This window comes from Colossoma macropomum, unplaced genomic scaffold (assembly GCF_904425465.1).
Source record: "Colossoma macropomum unplaced genomic scaffold, Colossoma_macropomum, whole genome shotgun sequence".
Lineage (NCBI taxonomy): Eukaryota > Metazoa > Chordata > Actinopteri > Characiformes > Serrasalmidae > Colossoma > Colossoma macropomum.
In genome coordinates this window covers 27,825,927-27,845,687 of record NW_023494809.1, presented here as the reverse complement: position 1 = coordinate 27,845,687, position 19,761 = coordinate 27,825,927, and the positions used below count along the sequence as shown (strand labels likewise).

The following is a 19,761-nucleotide window of genomic DNA, read 5'->3' as shown; positions in this document are numbered from 1 at the left end:
AGGGCTTTCGCTAAAACGCGGAAGTGTGAGAGTGGTGTATTATATATCGAACATTTATCAAACCTGTCTTATCGCTCTATCGAGGAAAAGTTATATCGCGATACTTATCGTTATCGTTTTATCGCCCAGCCCTAATATATATACATATATATATATATATATATATATAAAATACTAAAAGTAAAAAATAAGATAAAAATATAAACTCTATCCTTCACAAAAAATAACAATATAAAGGATTATAAATAAATAAAAAGCTAAGATATTTACACTGTAAGGATATTTCGCCCAAAATTCACATGGAGTTTTGCACATGAGGTACTGATTTATGTTACACATGGGATGGTGAGGAGTTTACAATATAAACATTATACAAGCAAAAAAATCTTTACAGTATAGAGATATTTTTAAAAAATGATGAAAGATATCATTATTACTGTGAAGCTTGATTTGGAATGCATGTTATGACTTACCAAAACTACCAGATTCACAGCCCCCACCCCCACAAATCATAACATTCGTCCACCGCACCCAGTGACTCAGTGACTCATTCCGCTGGAATTTGGGCATTACTGGGCATTATTGTTCTACTTATGGCTACTACCAGATGCTGCACTGTGAATGTGCTAAGTCAAACACTGAGTCACTAAATCCCAGCAGGAGTCTTTTTTATATGAATGGGCCTCTTTGTAACAAACACATACAAATATAACATTTAATTTAATTCATGTTGGAAACTCCTACATAAAACAGGCTTAAGGCAAAAAACAGGGTGTCTGAAATTCAAATCACTGCGTTATACATACTATTTGACACTGTTTATTTTGTGTAAACACAGAAGGAGTAACGGTCATGTAGTTAGTTTAAACATTTGGTGCCACTGGTAGAGTTTGAAAGTGTTGGTGTATATTTTTGTCCAGGACTTAAATAAATAAAAATAAAAAACAATAATATTTTAAATGAAAAAAGTCTAAAATGATGCCTGTGTCTGGTTTCCTGTGGAACTGAGAGAATGGAGTGACTCTCATCGGCCATGGGTTGATTTGCAAGCAAACATTTTATATATGAAGCACAAAGCCTTTCGCCAAATGGAAGAGCTGCATCCATGGCCACTGCTGCATTTCTCCAGGCCAGAGGTCACTAACAGGCGGACCGCGGTCCGAGTCCGGACTCAGACACTGTCCTATGCGGCCCTGGACCTATAACCGATAAACTGTGGAGAATTATTTAATTTAGACAGGGTGGTCCTGTTTTAATCGGTGTAACTTTTCTAGCCTTTAAGGTAGCCTTAGCCTTACTCAGCCAGTCAGATCTGTGCATTACGATGAGCACTGAGACTCGAGTGAGTGACACACACACAGGGGAGGGACGAGGCGAGACACAACAGTCAGAGAAGAAAGTGAGTCAGAGGGGAGTTATTTCACATGACGTGCTCCAAAAAGAGAAACTGACAATAAATGTTGTTGAAATATGACTGAATTGTACTTTATTTGATTTGACATTCAGTTGTTGACTGTATAAGATGTTGATATAACTACTACTTCAGTTTACAGTATATGGCGCTGAATCATGATGCAAGTTAGACATTATGATATTCTGGACCTTTGCTTCAGGATATTTTCTCTAACTGGACCTTGGTGAATTTTAAATGAAAAACCGCTGCTCCAGGCAGTGAAAACTGAGGCTACATAGGCTTTGAGCTACAGGTGCTCACCAACACCCCCTTTGGACAAAACGTCTAGAACAGCTTTAAAGTTAAATTTATATCAGGATCACAGGTTGGAAGTGTTAGAAATTAAAATTATTGCATGAATTCTACTTACCTCACATCAGAATTTGTACTGTTTTGAGCAAATTCAAGGCTGCATACTGACTATTCTTTTACTGCACCTTTGCTTTTGGCAGATCAAGTGTTAATTTGCATTAAATTAAGTTTTACTCCATGCATTTTCAGATCTCAGTAAGTACAGGGAAAACACAACCACACAGTTAGCCGCTATTAGTCGGTAGGACAAAAAAATATTTACTTCTTGATAGAGAGCAAAAATGGCCCGGCCTTGTTCAGCAGCTCTTACTGATGTTATCTCCGCTTGTTAGCATTGCATACATCCTGATATGAAAAGAACATGAGCAAGCAAAATAGTTTCTTAACTAGCCTCCTTTTACTTCAAGTAGGCCCAGTTTTTTTTCTGTAACAACTCGAGTTTTCCTGGACTCTCTGTGTTTTTCTTCTTTTATAAGCTTGGTTGACAGAACCAGCATCCTTGTTTTAGAGAAGAGAAGGACACTCTGGTACATTTTGAAAAACAAAAAGTGCTTTGGGGTGGATACTTCAGGACAGGCTGTGTTATTTATCTTGTTTATTTATTTATATTATTATTACCATTGTTGTTGTTGTTGTTGTTTTGCTAGCTGGGGGAACTCTCCCACATAAATAAGGCTAAGGGGTGCAATACTGCACTTCTCCAACTTCAGGCATGTCTTTAAAAAGATGGTTCTTCAAGGGTTCTTCAGTGAAGACAATGGTTCTATACAGAATATTGCGTAATATAAAAAATATTTTAGCTTTAAATAGCTTTGAGCAAGCTTTATGTACAGTTCAGCCAAATCCCACCGGTTATACACAAGGACAAATCTTTTCATCAGACATTTCGCTTGTATTTTCTCAACTCTGTGGAGCTCCTAATGTGACATGGTGATTATTTTTTAATAAGGTGTGGCCACAAATTAATATACTGAGGCCATGAGTTAAGCTTCTTATAACTCGTGGCCTCAATATAGTAATCCTGCTCTCAATATAGCAGTCTGAAGCATCATTATAGTAATTTTTGCCCCTAATATAGCAATTTGTGGCCTCAATATAGTAATCAGTGGCCTCAATTTAGTTTTTATGCCCTCAATATAGTAATTTGTGCCCTCAATATAGTAACCTGTGGCATCAATATAGTAATCCATGCCCTCAATATAGTAGTTTGAAGCCTCAATATAGTAATTTGTGCCCTTAATATAGTAATTTGTGCCCTCAATATAGTAATTTGAAGCCTCAATATAGTAATTTGTGCCCTTAATATAGTAATTTGTGGCCTCACTATAGTAATCAATGGCCTCAATTTAGTTTTTATGCCCTCAATATAGTAATTTGTGCCCCCAATATAGTAACTGGTGGCATCAATATAGTAATCCATGCCCTCAATATAGTAGTTTGAAGCCTCACTATAGTAATTTGTGCCCTCAATATAGTAACTGGTGGCATCAATATAGTAATCCATGCCCTCAATATAGTAGTTTGAAGCCTCAATATAGTAATTTATGCCCTCAATATAGTAATTTGAAGCCTCAATATAGTAATTTGTGCCTTCAATATAGTAACTCGTGGCATCAATATAGTAATCCATGCCCTCAATATGGTAGTTTGAAGCCTCAATATAGCACTTTGTGCCTTTAATATAGTAATTTGTGGCGTCAATATAGTAATCAATGGCCTCAATTTAGTTTTTTATGTCTTTAACATAGTAATTCGTGGCCTCAAAGTAGTGATATAGTGGCCTTAAAATATTGATTTAAAAATATTAATTTGTGACCACGATTTTTTTAAAAATAATGACAATGTCACTTTAGAGGCTCCGTTACACCCTGTTTGGGGAAAAAAAGTTTGTGAAACAGGAAATCTTGTCTGCGTGTCTCCTCACTGTAAAATGAAGACGCTCTGTGGTTGTAATTGACATGGTATCTCCCAGCGGCTGAAAACTAATGGTAAATATTTGCTATAGTGATATTGCGAAATACGATCTCGTTCGATGCCAAAAAGGTTGTTTTGACACATTTCCGATAACACAATTATATCTATTAAGAAAAGGCTTACTCTGTCGGGTCTAATGCATCTATTTTATATATTTCAGGCACCTCGTAAAACCGAGAAACTGAGCTCATTTGAAACAAACCAATCTTTCATTCTACTTGGGCTGCTGCAGCAAACCGGAATACTCCATTTCGAGCCGACACGGGGGGGCGGGTCTCTAATAATAATTCACTTCGGACGCAGCCTGAGCAAAGGCAGCAGAACAGGAGAGTCTCTCTGACGACTTTAACAACATACAGCTCGATAAACATGTCGAAATAGAGCAGTTTGTGCCGTTTTCGGTCGTACGCGACGACGGTTTGTTTTGGTTTTTTCAACCGGCGACACCTCGACGAGAGCCGGAGAGGAGCCGAGTGACAGCCGAGTGTGGAGCTCGAGAGCAGCAGCGCTACGAAGGCTAACCGTTTGTTTTGTTTTCATTAAAATCGGCGACTGGAGTCCTTAAGGCTGTTAAAGACTAACTGTCTTGCGATTCAAGCCCGACGAGGCGAAGCCGGCGGGGCTTTTGCCCTCTTCAGACCTCGCCGGGTCTCTCCACCACCCAACCGAGCCGTGTCCGTGGAGAAAGGCGAGGGAGAGAAGTCGTTTATTTTCCTATCTGGTCTTCTGACTCTTCCTCTCGTCCACAGGTTCACGGTTTATCCGAAGGCATGCTGGAGAAACTTGACCTCGAGGATGAAGGTAGGATCAGCCTCCCAGCTCTTACAAACGTCCACCTGGTTCCTGATTCAGTGCTTCTTCCTTTTTCCACCAGACACTCACTAAACACTCGTTAAAACACGAAGCTTTTATTCGAATTTCCCCGTTCCACCTTAAACGCAGCAGTCAGCTGCATTGTTTAAGGTGGAACGGGACAATTCGAACTAGGAGCTGGCGAGCCAACTTCAGCCTCGTCTTTAAAAAGATGGTTCTTAAGTAAAGACAGTGGTTTTATTTAGAACCATGAGCACTCAAAGAACCATATGCATGCTTAAATGGCTCTTTGCATGGTGAATGGTTCTTGAGATTGGTAGAGTGTGTATGTTGTATATGGTTCTATACAGAATCTATTCAGAAAATGGTTCTGCTACTGTTATGTCAAGCTTGTGGCAATAGAAGAACCCTTTTTTTTGGTGCCAGACAGAACCACTTCACCATGCAGAGGGCCATTCAAGCATGCAAATGGTTATGGGTAATGTTCATGGTTCTATTTAGAGCTGTTCCCTTTACTGAGAACCCTTGAAAAACCATCTTGTACACTCACCGTCTCGGTTCTCTGTCTGTGAGCAGCAGGCTGTGTCCATGGTCATGGTTGCTGTGCCCTCACCGGCCTGTTTAATCTGTCCTTTCTGTTCTCTGAGCAAACTAAGCAAACACTTTCAGAGTAATGTTGATGTGGTAAATGTAGGTTAAGGCATTAGTATGTTACTCCGCTGATGTTTTAATCCCATTCATTGCTTCATGCTTCGTAAGCTTGAGGTGCGGATTTCCCCAGTCAGTCAGCTGGCAAGGCACAAAGCCACAACCGTTTAAAGGGCCCACATCAGTGAAAACTGAACTCTCCTCACTTTTAAATGAGTGTGATGTAATGTGTAAACATTGTTTTTAAACCAGGTCATTCACTCCAGAGTCTGTACACTCAGTAGATATAAACTAAGCTTCATTTTGAGCTTCCTTTTGTGACGTCACCAATAAGGCTGGGTATCGAAATTCGATACCAAAAAGGCGCTGACCGAAACTTCTCGGTACTACCGAGTACCAAAAATCCTCAAAAACATCGGTGCCTATTTTCGGTACTTTGCATAAAACACAAATCACGAGGGATTAGTGGAGTAACCTTACAACTAATACAAAAAAAAGAAAAGAAATAAAAACGCGACTGTCTTCCTGACGCACAGAGCACACAGCAAGCTAAATGTGTTGAAGAGGTCGAAAGTCTGGCTCTACTTCGAAAAAGTTACTGAGAAGCAAGCAAAGTTTATTTATATGGCGCTTTTTACGTCAGTGTTGTCACAAAGCAGCTTTACAGAAAAATCCGGGTCCGAGCCCCCATGAGCGTCGCCAGTGGCGACAGTGGGAGGAAAAACTCCATAAGAGCAAGAGGAAGAAACCTTGAGAGGAACCAAGACTCAAAAAGGGAACCCATCTTCCTCTGGTCGACACCGGATAGTAAACAGCATTAGTATAAAGTATTATAGTACAAAATGGGGAAAACAATTGGAGCAATGGTTAATTAGATTAGTTTTAGTCTATGCATGAATACAGCATGAAGCTCAGTAGTGGTCAAGCCGGTCCAGAAGGCTGGCGAGCAGTGGGCACCCAATCAAGGCAGAAGAAGCAACAGCATCAGACGCACAGGATGGTCAGCTGTTCAACTTGGCAAAGAAAGGAAAACATACATAGAGTTAGTTCTGTAATGAGTGACCGATCACAGATTACAGTGTTAACCGAGCAGCAGAGACTCTGGCAGAACAGTTCCAGGTGCAGCAAGTGCCTCAAGATAGTGGCTTCCAAAACTGGTAATACGTCAAATCTGATGAATCTGATTACACATGGAATTAACCTCCATCAAGAAAATGGCAGAATTTGCGACTGCATGAAGAACAGCACTGCGTCGCTGCCGGAGATGCGGGAATCTGGGCTAAATATGTTATATTACAACCACGCGCAGACGGCAGCGTTTCCAGTGATAAAGTATCAAGTTGGTTAATGGTTAATGTCACCTTTTCTCGCTTTGCCAGAGAAAACTAACACTCGTTTCTATGCTGTTTGTCAGCGCTCAAAGACAGTATGCTAATATTAGCATAAAATAGCACGTATGAGCTAGCTAGCTGGCTACAATTCACCCGCCGTATGAGCGTAACTGTAACATTGATATAATTCATGTTTCGTAGGGTTCATAAATAAGCCCTATTAACTTGCATGTCGTTTTCATGTTGGAAATGAGGGCTTTGACAGTGCTGGGCCAGTCCTACTCATCCTAATGCAGCTGCCCACGGAGAAACAACCCCTTTCACTGTAGTAGAAAAGCTAAGGATGTCAGTTGAGAGGTGGGAAGAAAAGCTACACAGCAGTAACCAGTTTTATTGTTAAAGGATTGCAGCTCTTTTTGACTGTTGAATGTCTCTGGTTTAGGTGGGATACGCAGGATAGATCGTTTGTTTTATCGCTCTATGGCAGACCTGTAACAATGGTTTCAATAATGTATTTGTGCTTTGCGAATACGTTTTTTTCAGTGTTTTTATTTATTCAGAGAGATGACAAAAGCATTAAATATCAGCCCCCATTCAGAGATATGCCGTCAAACACACGGATATCTGCCTGGTATGCAGTAGAAGAAGAAAATCATAATAATATTTATTCCTTTTTTGAATTTTTTTGTCACAATTAGAAGAAAAAGTATCGTTATGGTATCGATAATTGAAAGTATCGTATCAGTGTTGGTATCGAACATTTTCAAATGATACTCAGCCCTAATCACAAAAAACATATTTACACATCTGCCTATTCAGCCAACTAGAATTCAGCTCTTGCCATTCACACAGAAGTTATACTGAGTGTTTTAGGCTGAAAGGCCAATCATTTTTATATCGAAATCTGTTTTCAAATTGTAAGTGCTGAAGTTTTTGGCCTACATTTATCAAAAGCTTTGGAGGTCATTCACCAGTATCTTCCAAGGTTGTTCTTAAATGCATTCTTGAGAAAAGTCCTAAGAAAAAGCCTATGAGATTTCTTAAGAATGGTTGGTGAACGAGGCCCATGTCCAAGTTTTAGGCTGGGAAATTTTAACACAACACAGGGCTTGTGAACTGCCTGTAAGTTAGACCAGTCAGAGGCAACCAAACCTCCATGTGTTGTGACATCATAACCACAACTTACTGACATTTTGGCACGCTGCATTCAGGGGTCGCGCCTCAGGCCTGAAAAGACGGACATTCTGAACGTGTCTGAAACTGCAGTCGCAATGTTAGTCAGAAAAATCGCAGTTAGATATTTTCCCCAAATCATTCAGCTGGTCTGCTTTTTGAATGAGGCACAATACAGGGCAGCCAACCAGGACAGAGGTCTTTAACGTTTATCAGTCCTGAAGGCACAGTAAGATAAACAGGCTGTTTAATTAAGGAATGCATGTAAAATGCATGTAATGAAAAAATGAATTATGACTCTTTTTGCTGTGTAAATCTATACGAACATCTTGGAAAGTCTTGGATTTAATGGTTTGTTCTTCATATCTATCTATCTATCTATCTATCTATCTATCTATCTGTCTATCTATCTATATATACATATATTCTCTGCCAAATGGCCACTGGGATGGGCTTCAGCTCCCCCCGTGACCCAGAAGGATAAGCATCTTAGAAAGTGTGTGTGTGTGTATATATACATATGTGTGTGTGTGTGTATGTATGTATGTATGTATGTGTATATATATATATATATATATATATATATATATATATATATATATATATATATATATATATATATATGTGTATATGTGTGTGTGTGTGTGTGTGTGTGTGTATATATGTATATAATGTGTATATATGTATGCAAAACTTTGTATCTCCATTTTTCAGTTTTTGACATATTTTGAAAATGCCTGTTGTCCTTTACATGGTGTGTAATTTCATGATGAATGGACTGACAGAAATGGCCCAAAATTACTTGGAAAAAAGTCTGGTTCCATTGACTTACATTAAAAGTAAAGTATGTAAACAGTAGGTAGTAAGTAAAATAGGTCATTTTGGAGATTTTGTTCCGACAACAGTGATATAGATGAAGATGGAAATGGACAGGACAGCCAAATGGCATAATGGTCTGTGGGAACATTTTCATTTGGCATTTTCGGTCACAGCATAATGAGAAATGGGGATTAATTCGGTGGTAAATTAATGTTCATTACCTTTCAATTGGAAATACTGAGAGCCCATAACAATTTGAATTGCATTGTTAGAATCCTTGGCTAAATAAAGAGTTGATCTATGCTCATCACAGCTGACATATAATCCTAGTTACACAGTATTGACCTCACAGCAGTAGGACAGTGAGCTCCAGTGGTAGGATATTCACACTGGAGCACTTGCACCTCCTTCAGAAATGAGTGAACTGCGAGTGCTTGTGTGGAGAGGGGTGTGAAAACGTCTCCAGGGGCTGATTTTGAGAGCAGACGTGTTCCTCCGGAGTCGTGGAGGGCTCCTACTTCCTTGCTTTTCCTTTACATTGGGGTGGGTGTGTCTGTCTGGCACTCCTGTGACGATTTAACAGGTTTTTCTAGTCTGGATTTTGGACTACTCCGGCTGTGAGGACGTTCTTGAAAGGGTCCAGAATCTTTCTGGGAAGCTTGATTCTAGGTTGAGCTTGAAAATGCTTACAAATTAAAACTTTTAGAGCAGTTTTTAGAGGAGGCTTCATAAATATTTGCTTAAGCACGTGGGAGAGTGTTGTCACAGTATGCACACTTATGCAAAGGGGCTGTTAAGAGCAGGGAGGTGACGAAAGCTAGTTCAGTAGTAGGCAAGTTTAGGGAGTTTCAGTTCTGCTCAGTTTAAATATCTGGACATGGTGATTGTTGTTTGTTGTTATTTGCTTACTGAGTGGTTTTCTGTTTGTGTCTTTTTTTGTGATGATTTGTCTGAATCTTTGACTGCAAGCTAGTAGATGTCAGAGGTCATAGTCCTCATATTGTAGCCTAATAGTGTAGGCCAGGATTCGGCAGCATGCGGCTCTTTTACTGACCTGTAAAGCTCTGCTGGTCGTTAAACACAGTTTTAGGAATAAATAGTCTTAAATGCTGGAGTTATTATAGTCTATAACTGCTAATTCACCATTCTTTTACCCTTAAGATTTGCGAGCAGACTGCTGGTCACAATAGCAACGCAGACAACAATCTCGCCAAGCTAGCAGCTAACGAAACGGCAAAGAGAAAGATTTAAGACAAACATCGATACTTGGGAGACTGATGGGCTTATTTACATTTATAATCACTCCAGCTGGTTTCGTGATACGTTTAATACAAAAATGTCAAACACTAAAAAGTCGCAAGGCTGAAGTCAGTTTCTCGTTCGAATTTTCCCGTTCCACCTTAACTATTTTACCATTTAAGGCAGAACGGGAGAATTCTAACAAGAAGCTGGCGAATGAGAAGCGACTTCAGTCTTGTAAAAAGTCGAATATTGAGAAACATTTTACAAGAATCTCTTCTACGTTTGAGGAAAAGTTTCCTGCCAGAGATGTGAGAAAGTGGCTGTAGCTGAGCTAAAGCTTAAAGCAGAGCAAAGTAAGTCTGTGTTTTCGAGACATATTTGCAGCCAGGATGGCAAAATGGACAAAGTATTGTGGCTATCAGGGTGGTTTGATTTTTGTTGAAAGGACAAAATGGCTTTTCTAAACATTTGGGTTGAGACCTCTGGTTTAGGTTTACCTGAGTGAACAAGTTTAACCAAATCTTTAGCTAAAAATGAGCTAAAATATGTGAGCATGTATGCAGTGAACGAAAGGAGATGTTTTCAACGAACATGAGTCACTGTAAGGGAAAGTGACAGGGGTTGAAAGTTTCACTAGTGACAACAAAGCACCTTTGTCAGTGAAAAGTTAACCAGTAGTTTTGCTGGTTAATCTTTGTGTTTCAGCAATGCTGTGCAGGCGGTTGTGAAAGGGAAGTTAAAAGGGAAGTTCCACTGATTTTTCCAAATTCCTGCATAATTCAATTGTTGAGATTTAGAGCAGTTTGATGTGAAATGATTTATTTTAGAGAAAATTACTGACTCAGATAACTTTACAGTGGTGATAATAGGAACTAGAGTGCCGCAGCGTCTACAGCGTGAGTTATTTAATTTGCTATCCAAACCCACTATTGAACTTCCACATCTTCTGAGTGCTTATATGTAACATTGATAATGATAAAATAGTAATAAATAATAAAAAAAAATCTTTTAATACTGTTTTATCTTGCAAAACCCTGCGTGTCTCTCTCTCTCTCTACCATGAATGTATTTTAGGCCAAAAGCTTATCTCAAAACTATCATAAAACAATGTCTCTGTGCATTTATTACCGTTTCATATAACTTTCTGTATGGTAGCTTTTATAGGTGTTACACTCTATGACTGTCTGGGTCCTATCACCACCACTCTGAACAGCTCTGGCTACTGTTTCAGAGCATTTCACACAAAACTTTGAATGACTTTGTTTACATCCTGATATAATAATGCAGAAAAGTCAGTGAAAGTTCCCTTTCGATGAAATTTTAAAACCATTTAACTCTGGTTTGTTGGCCGTTAAAAGCCCTGTTCACTGTAAAATCCTCTTGCAGGAAAGAGAGTCACTTTCAAGTTGCTAATTAGTTCTACTACAGTGCTGACTTTGCACCTGAATCTCTACTTTGACCTGAACCAGTTTAACACTAAAACCTCTTCAGGAAAACTGTAGTTGAACCTTCAGTGGCTCCCAAAGCGCTTCTTAGGACTGTCATAACCCACTAGGACAGTCATGTGTTCCGAGCCTCGATTATAACTGGCTGCTCCAGCAATTCGGACATTTTGGACACCATATTTTCGCATCATCGGTCATATCTGTGGGTGTGGTTCTAGTAACAGTTTAGGAGCACCTCAGAGCAGTTTTAGCAAGATCAGACCATGAAATATTCATGATGTCTCAACAGAATCGTATGAAGAGAGCACTGACTCATGAACTGCACTGCGGAAATTCACTGGAAAGCAGTCAAAACCTGTAGAGAGATACTTTAATATCGTCCAGTAACACATAATTTCCCCAGTACAGGAGTCAGCAACATACAGCTCTTTTACTGCCCTGTTGTGGCTCTATAGCAGAATTCTATTTTCAGGTAAACATTGCAGTAAAATAATGCTCTGCTGATCATTCTAACAGACTGCTGGTCACCAAAGCGACGTAGACAACAATCTCGGCTAGCTAGTAGCTAACGAAAAGGCAGCAAGAAAAGATGAACATTGATAATTTGGAGACAAATGGACTTATTTGTATTTATAAGCGCTCAGCTGCAACGAGAAACTGTCAAACAGTTTTAAGTCACAAGGCTGAAGCCAGATTCTCATTCGCCAGCTTCTTGTTTGAATTTTCCCTTTCCACCTTAAATGTAGTTAGCTGCATTCATTTAAGGTGGAAGGGGAAAATGGACAAGAAGCTGGCAAATGAGAAGCTGGCAAATGAGAAGCTGGCTTCAGCCTCGTAAAAATTGAACGTTGAGAGACATATTTTGCAAAAAACTGTTCTACTTTTGAGGGAAAGTTTCCTGCCGGAGATGCGAGAAAAGTATCTATAGCTGAGCTAAAGCTAGTACATTTGCACATGCTTAGATACCTTTACAGCCAAAATGGTAAAATGGACATAAAATGTTGTGGCTCTCTAGGTGGTTTGATTTTTGTTGAAAGGACAAAATGGCTCTTCTTAAAATTTGGGTTGCTGACCCCTGTTCCAGTAGAAAGAAGCTGTAATATATCACATTTTAAAGAGAACAGGTAAAGGAGGTCCTTACAGAAGACTGATTGAAGTAAGAGATTATAACAAATAAAAGTATTATAATTTAAAAAAAATAATTTTCCCTTTATTTATGGACGTATATGTATATGCAGTAACAACGACAATAATGTGTGTGTGTGTGTGTGTGTTTGTGTTTAAAACAAATAATCATAATTTAAATAATAATTTTAAGTTCATAACCAACCAAATGGGCTTTACCACTTATGTCCCTTTGGCTGTATGCAGACTGGAACACTGTACGTCACTGGTAGGTGACAAGACAGCTGTTGTGCCACTAGAGCTGGCCAGAATGACAATATTTATTATTATCATGATAAATCCCTTCACAATGTATCACAGCATGCTTTTCTAAGGGTATTGTGGATATCATCAGGAGCTGAAAAACATTTCCCAAGTGCTTGTTTAATTACAGAGAGCATAATTAGTCCTGCTGAATTAATACAGCACAGTAAGTAAAATGTTGAATACAAATCATTATATTTCTATGTTTGGAGAATGTTTTAAAATGTGGCACTACTTTGTCTATTCAAGCTTATCAGATGTCGGGAAGAAATATTGTCACATATTGTGTATTAAAAAACATCATAAAGTATTGTGATATTACATTATTGCCATATCGGACCACGTCTATGTGTCATCTTCCCTTTTAGTTTTAGCCCAGTATTACTACCTTAGGATGTCCTTTTTTTAGGGATGACTCTCTAGGATAGTTGGTAGGTGGTTGCAAAGTAGGCTAAGAGAGTCGTAAGACTGGGGCTTTGATACCAGTGCTTTAATTTTGGTGCTGATTCTTAAACAATCCTTTTTGATTTCTTTTGTTTTTTTGTTAGTGGGTGTGGCCTCAACCAGTATTGAGTATAAGGTGCTGGAAGTGTGTATTTACTGACTGCAGTGGACTGCACACTAATAAAGAGGTGTTGGTCAATAACTCACTTTGAAATATTGCATAGACAGCCATTCACCAGTTTGGATTCTGGAACAAGTGTGTTTATTGGCTCACAGGTCCTGAGACTGATTGACATTCGGGACTGATGGACACAGGATTTTTCGGTACTCTGTAGGATTGAAGTAACTCAGTCAGTACTATGAAGTTATTATATTTTGATGCCCGCCGCAAGGGCTGTGAGATGTGACAAATATATAACATCACAATACTTGGAGGCGTTTTTTCGCTATATATATTTAGTTTTTCTGAAATTTGAGAAGTTAGTACAGTCAAAAAAGCTAAAGTGGTCTCCATTTTTAACATTTTTCAGTTTTTGACATCATTTAAAGATAGCTGTTGTCCTTTACATTGTTTGTAAATGTAATGATGAATGGACTAAAAGAAATGACCTAAAATGACTCTGAAAAAACTCTGGTTCCATTGACTTACATTGAAAGTAAAGCAGGTTTTTTCCTTCTCCTGTAAAGTTACCATTTTGGAGATACGAGGTTTTCTTCTGACAACAGCGATAATCTTTAATATCTAAATATTGTTAATATATTATCAAAAAATGATAAATGCAATGGTTTTTATTTAACATTTTGCAAAATGTGCTATAGTGAATCCAGTGAATCTCCAAGGTATACTTAATAAAGCGTAATGTAATTTGTCATGATAATAATGACATTGTCATCTTGCCTACTAATAATTGGCTGATAACTATAATTATGATAATAATGATGTCAAACCTTTTTTTAAGTACTGTGTGTCCACAGTATGCTCAGAAAAGTGTATTGTGACAAAATGTTTCACAATAGCGATAACATTAAATGTGTTCTTGAGAAACGTTCTAAGAAAAAGTCTACGTCAGATTCGTGACATGTTCTTAAAGCGTAGAACTGTTCTCACCTTTGTGCTCTTGAGTGTGTGTAGATTCTGTTCTTACATAAGAACAAATCCCAAATAAGAAAACACCGGTGAATGTGAGAAACTTTTAAAAAGTGCGCAAGTGGGTTTTAAGAAGAAATTTCTTCTTGGAGGTGGTTGGAGGTGGGGCTCTGAGGGAAACCAGTGGGCTGGGCTGCTGTGTTTTTAGAGCTGGCGTATGTTAGCTACCAGAAAACATGGAGAGTGACGGAATCAAATGGCACCTTTGCAACTGAGAGTCTTACGAGGTTGACGATTTTTCTCTACTACCATCCCCATCTTCAACGAGGAAAGGTGTTTCTGATCAGGCACTGATCAGAAATCAACAGCAAGCAGCACTGGAACTATGGAAAGCAGAAGAAAAGTTCGAGAAGGGCTGTACGGACGAAAGGTTGACACAGTCGGTAACAATGGCCATTTAACATGAACCTTTCCTGAACCTTTTCGCTTTCCGTAGTTCCAATGTTGCTTGCCGCTGATGTCTGTTCAGTGAGTCGCGTCCGAGAGTTTGAGTTGTGAAGGGAAACGTGAATCGGATGCAACACCGGCAGCTTTGTGGAGACTCGCAAGAATCCTCACTTAATTCGTAACTGTGAGGTGGTGCAGGGGTTATTTAGCTCAGCGCATGAGTGTGGTTATCTCCTCGCTCCAGGGTCCTATGCTTTCATATTTATGAGCGCAGCATCATCAGGGGGCGGTGATGTCGTTTGACTGATTATTACCTCGGTACGAAGACGCGTAATCCGTGCTTATAGCAGAGTTGAACCAGCTGGGTGCTGCAGAGGTGGAACTGAAAGATGTGTTCACGTTTGAAGCAAGGCTGGCATATTTTATTATTACAGAGCAGAGCATTTCAGCTGTTAATGAAAAAAGGTCTTAGGGTGGAGTTACTCTTTGAAGATTTAGTTAGGAATTGATGGATTTGAGGCTTAGCTGGTGGGAAGTAGCCTATAAAAACATATTCTTGGGGAATTTTCAGTTTGATTTGTCTTTGTACTTTGCTCTAACATGGTAGGTTGTCATAGTTTCCACTGAGACTCTGTAATGTGCTGCCGTGTTTGTTGAGAGGTAGAGATCCAGACTCTAAATGAGGCCTTGTGTAGAGGCGCTGAGCATCTTTTGAAAGTTTTTGAAAGTTTTAAATTGTGAGACGGGCCTACAAAAACATGGCCACAGATCTTTGATGGCGGGTAAAAAAAAGAGAAATATGTGGTCACAGCGAGGTCCAAAAAGCTATAGTACGCTGCTTTAAAGCATGTGAAAAACATAGTCTGTCCAACAACAAAGGGACCATTCTGCAGTAATTCAGTTCTTTGAATAGCTCGGTGGACATTTGCCAGAGTGTCATGCCTCTGTGGTAAATCCAGACTACTTCCATTGGGCGATTGTTTAGGCTATTTTGAGGATTCTTTTCATGTGGCAGTGATTTGCTTAAAAGGATAAAATGGCACAGTGCTGTGTATTAGGATAAAGGCGCACTGTTTCCAGGGCATCCTGGTTGATTGCTTGAGTTTTACCAGAAGTTAATAGGTTAAGACACTGTACAAACTATGTGTAGGCCAGGCTGTGCTCTGCTTACCCAAAATGGTTACCCAAGAGCAGCAGCTAGAAGCTGCCTGATTTTATTTAGCTTTGTTTCCATGATCTAATCTAGGATGAATTTGATACGCTTGAGTTTGAGTGTGAGGATCACTCTGAAACGTGACTTCACTTAAAGTGCAGCACTGTCAGATTAACAAAACCCACTCAAATACCAAATTACTAATAGTGAAGCCACATAAATAGTAACTCCAAAGCCACAATCACATCACCTCTATGATAAGAGCACAAACACTGATGACTGTATGAAAATGATACACCGATCAGGCGTAACATTATGACCACCTCCTTGTTTCTACACTCATTGTTCGTTTTGTCAGCTCCACTTACTATATAGGTGCACTTTGTAGTTCTACAGTTACAGACTGTAGTCCATCTGTTTCTCTGCATACTTTGTTAGCCCCCTTTTACCCAGTTCTTCAGTGGTCAGGACCCCCATGGACCCTCACAGAGCAGGTACTATTTGGGTGGTGGATCATTCTCAGCACTTCAGTAACACTGACATGGTGGTGGTGGTGGGTTAGTGTGTGTTGTGCTGGTACGAGTGGATCAGACACAGCAGTGCTGCTGGAGCTTTTAAACACCTCAGTGAAGCAGCAGATGAGCTATCGTCTCTGACTTTACATCTACAAGGTGGACTGACAAGGTAGGAGTGTCTAATAGAGTGGACAGTGAGTGGACACAGTGTTTAAAAACTCCTGTCTGATCCACTCAGACCAGCACAACACACACTAACACACCACCACCACGTCAGTGTTACTGCAGTGCTGAGAATGATCCACCACCCAAATAGTACCTGCTCTGTGAAGGTCCATGGGGGTCCTGACCACTGAAGAACAAGGTAAAAGGGGGCTAACAAAGTATGCAGAGAAACAGATGGACTACAGTCTGTAACTGTAGAACTACAAAGTGCACCTATATAGTAAGTGGAGCTGATAAAATGGACAATGAGCGCAGAAACAAGGAGGTGGTCATAATGTTATGCCTGATCGGTGTATGTTTTGGGGGTGGGCAATGTGAAGATATTTATCGTTATTGTGATAAGTTATGTATTGCATTGCAATATGCTGAGCCTACCATGGAAATTGCCAGTACTTACAGATCACTGAGCAACTGCATTTTTCATTACAAAGAAAATATATTCATTCCTTTTTAGCTGGATTGGGTGAAACGGAATAAAAATCATAATAGTTTTAAATATTATTTTTTTCCCAATGTGGCAGGTTCTTTTTTGTCTGTTCCAACTTAACACATCTTAGAAAATTGTAAATATCGTAATGCAAATAATGTCTTGAGAAAATGTCTAAGTGTTGTGATATTATATTTATGCCATGTTGGCCACCACTATGATATAATGTCAGCTGCCCTTTACATTGTCAGAACATTTCAGGAAGAATTGACCAATAGAAATCATCCAGAATTACCTGGAATCACCTTTCCTTAGCTTACATTAAAAGTTTTGCAACCAGCCAATAAACTCACAGAAGAAGACGTGACGTAAATGTAACGTAAAACTCATGGCGCATTTTTGAGGAATCCGAAAGAAATCAGAGTAAGAGTTTACATGCAATGAGAAATCTGATTACTGAGCTAAAATCCAGCTCTCTTTACCGGATTTCTTAATCGGATGCCTAGATCGGAGTATTCTGTTTACATGACCATTTTAATAATTGGATAACTGCAGGAATCAGGTTATGATCGGATTATTGAGTGCATGTAAACACACTCAGTGATAATACCATGAGATTATTTAACTTTTGTTTTAAGTCATTTTATGTAGAGAAATTCTCTTATTCTATTTTACTTTTACTTGTTTCAGTCGTTATTTCTTGAAACAAGTACGGTTATCTGCAGTGTATCTTGAAGTAAGCAAATGATCAGCCTTGTCTTAGAACAAAATTATCTGCCAACAGAATATTAATTTCTATAGATAAAATCACTTAAAACTAAGTAAAATGTATAGAATATGAATAATCTTATATTATTGTTGCCACAGTCTCATAATGAGAAATATTATTGACCAGATTTTAAGATGTATTGGTGAGATGTCATTTTTTGCGGGGTGGTGGTGGCTGTCAGCGCCGTCTGTGAACATGAAGACTGAACTGTAACGTGCTTAGCCTAATTGAATAAATCAACAGGCCAGATGTGCACTGCTTTGTTTCCTGTTGAATGCAGACATACCTTAGACTTGACAGGCCGCTGAAACTGCACCCTGTGTCGGTCGAGTCGTGAGAGGTGGGAATAAACTCTTGCGAACGCTGTTAGCCGCTGCACTATGGTGCACCTCTCTCATTGGATCAGCCAGGGGACGCGATCTGTCATTCACTGCGCGCCACAGCGAGGAGCAGCTGCTGACAGACAGCATTTGGCAGCGTTGTCAGTAAAGATCACTTCACACCGCGCACTTGGCCCAGAAATCAAGTGCTGCCTCTAAGGAGCCGTCTGGGTTTATGTGGGTTCGTGGTGAAGACTCACCGTGGCCCCCATGGCTGCGCCCTTCTAGCTACACAATAAATGGCTCTTTTGTTGTCTGGGCACATCCCAGGAAACTGTTTAGTCTCTGTGAGTGCTACTGTAAGAATCGCCATGGCAACCGGCATCAGAGCACAGGGACAGAGGAGTATGGCAGTGACGGAGCCTTCGCTTTGACAGGCTCAGTTCACGGATTCGACACACAGACGGCCTCGCTGGGCTGCTTGTTGACTCTTTTTTTTTGCCTTGGAAATTTGAAGATACTTTTGTTTCATGTGAATAAGTTCCACATGGTGACTTCACAGCACTGTAGCACCAGCAGTTTTGGGATAAGAAAGCACTTTTAAGAGTGCAAGGTCTTTTTTTAAATACAAAAAGTTTATATGGCTGCTGTCGGAACAAAACCTCGTATGTCCAAAATGATAACTTTACAGGAGAAGGGAAAAACATACATAACCAGACATTTTTCCAAGTAATTTTGAGCCGTTTCTTTTGGTCCATTCGTCATGAAATTTACACACAATGTAAAGAACAACAGGCATTTTTACATTAAGTCAAAAACTGAAAAACGACAAAAATTTAGATACAAGGTGTTGTTCTGGCAGCAGTGCTATTTTTTTCTTGTAATACCTTATTTTTTTTCGGAAATTAAAGCAATAATTAGCAATAAACTTCACCCAGTTGTCATCTTATCCCAAATGTGGTGGATCAGCGAAGACGTGTTTGCTTCTTTAGTTTTGCGCTAGAGTTACAAGGCTAACATGTAATGGAAGCTTATTGCCGTTGTATATCCTGCATGCCTAAATCACATACTTGCCTCAAACCATGTTGTTAAGTATTCTCAGATACTTTATGAGGCGTCTGATACAAAATGTAGGAGTGTAAGTTTACCTACTAGCTATATTAGCCTCATAACCCCAGTGCCAAACTAAAGATGCAAACCTTTGCCCAAACCCATTTCCATATTTTGAAGGGTCACCTTGCCACTTGGTACTGAGTTACAAGGGGTGGTAGTTGAAATCTTCCCAACAAAATGGGACCCACAAATAAAAAAACATTACTTCATTCACAGCTACTAGCGCTGCTGAGTGGATCAGACACAGCAGTGCTGCTGGAGTTTTTAAACACCTCAGTGTCACTGCTGGACTGAGAATAGTCCACCAACCAAAAATATCCAGCCAACAGTGTCCTGTGGGCAGCGTCCTGTGACCATGAAGGATTAGAGGATGACCAACACAAACTGTGCAGCAGCAGCAGATAAGCTATCATCTCTGACTTGTCAGTCCACCTTGTAGATGTAAAGGTAGGAGTGTCTAATAGAGTGGACAGTGAGTGGACACAGTGTTTAAAAACCCCAGCATCACTGCTGTGTTTGATCCACTCGTACCAGCACAACACACACTAACACACCACCACCACGTCAGTGTTACTGCAGTGCTGAGAATGATCCACCCAGATAGTACCTGCTCTGTGAGGGTC

At 39.6% G+C, this 19,761-nt stretch overlaps 1 protein-coding gene across 2 annotated transcripts in view; it reads left to right on the top strand.

The window, feature by feature from the left end:
• The window catches only part of LOC118798670 (5'-AMP-activated protein kinase subunit gamma-1-like), a 171,932-nt gene that overhangs the window by 101,950 nt on the left and 50,221 nt on the right, over positions 1–19,761 (top strand). For both annotated transcript variants that reach the window (XM_036558136.1, XM_036558137.1), the window contains one exon: positions 4,489–4,540. In XM_036558136.1, coding sequence (XP_036414029.1) covers positions 4,489–4,540 — 52 coding nt within the window. The remainder of the gene's footprint in view (positions 1–4,488; positions 4,541–19,761) is intronic.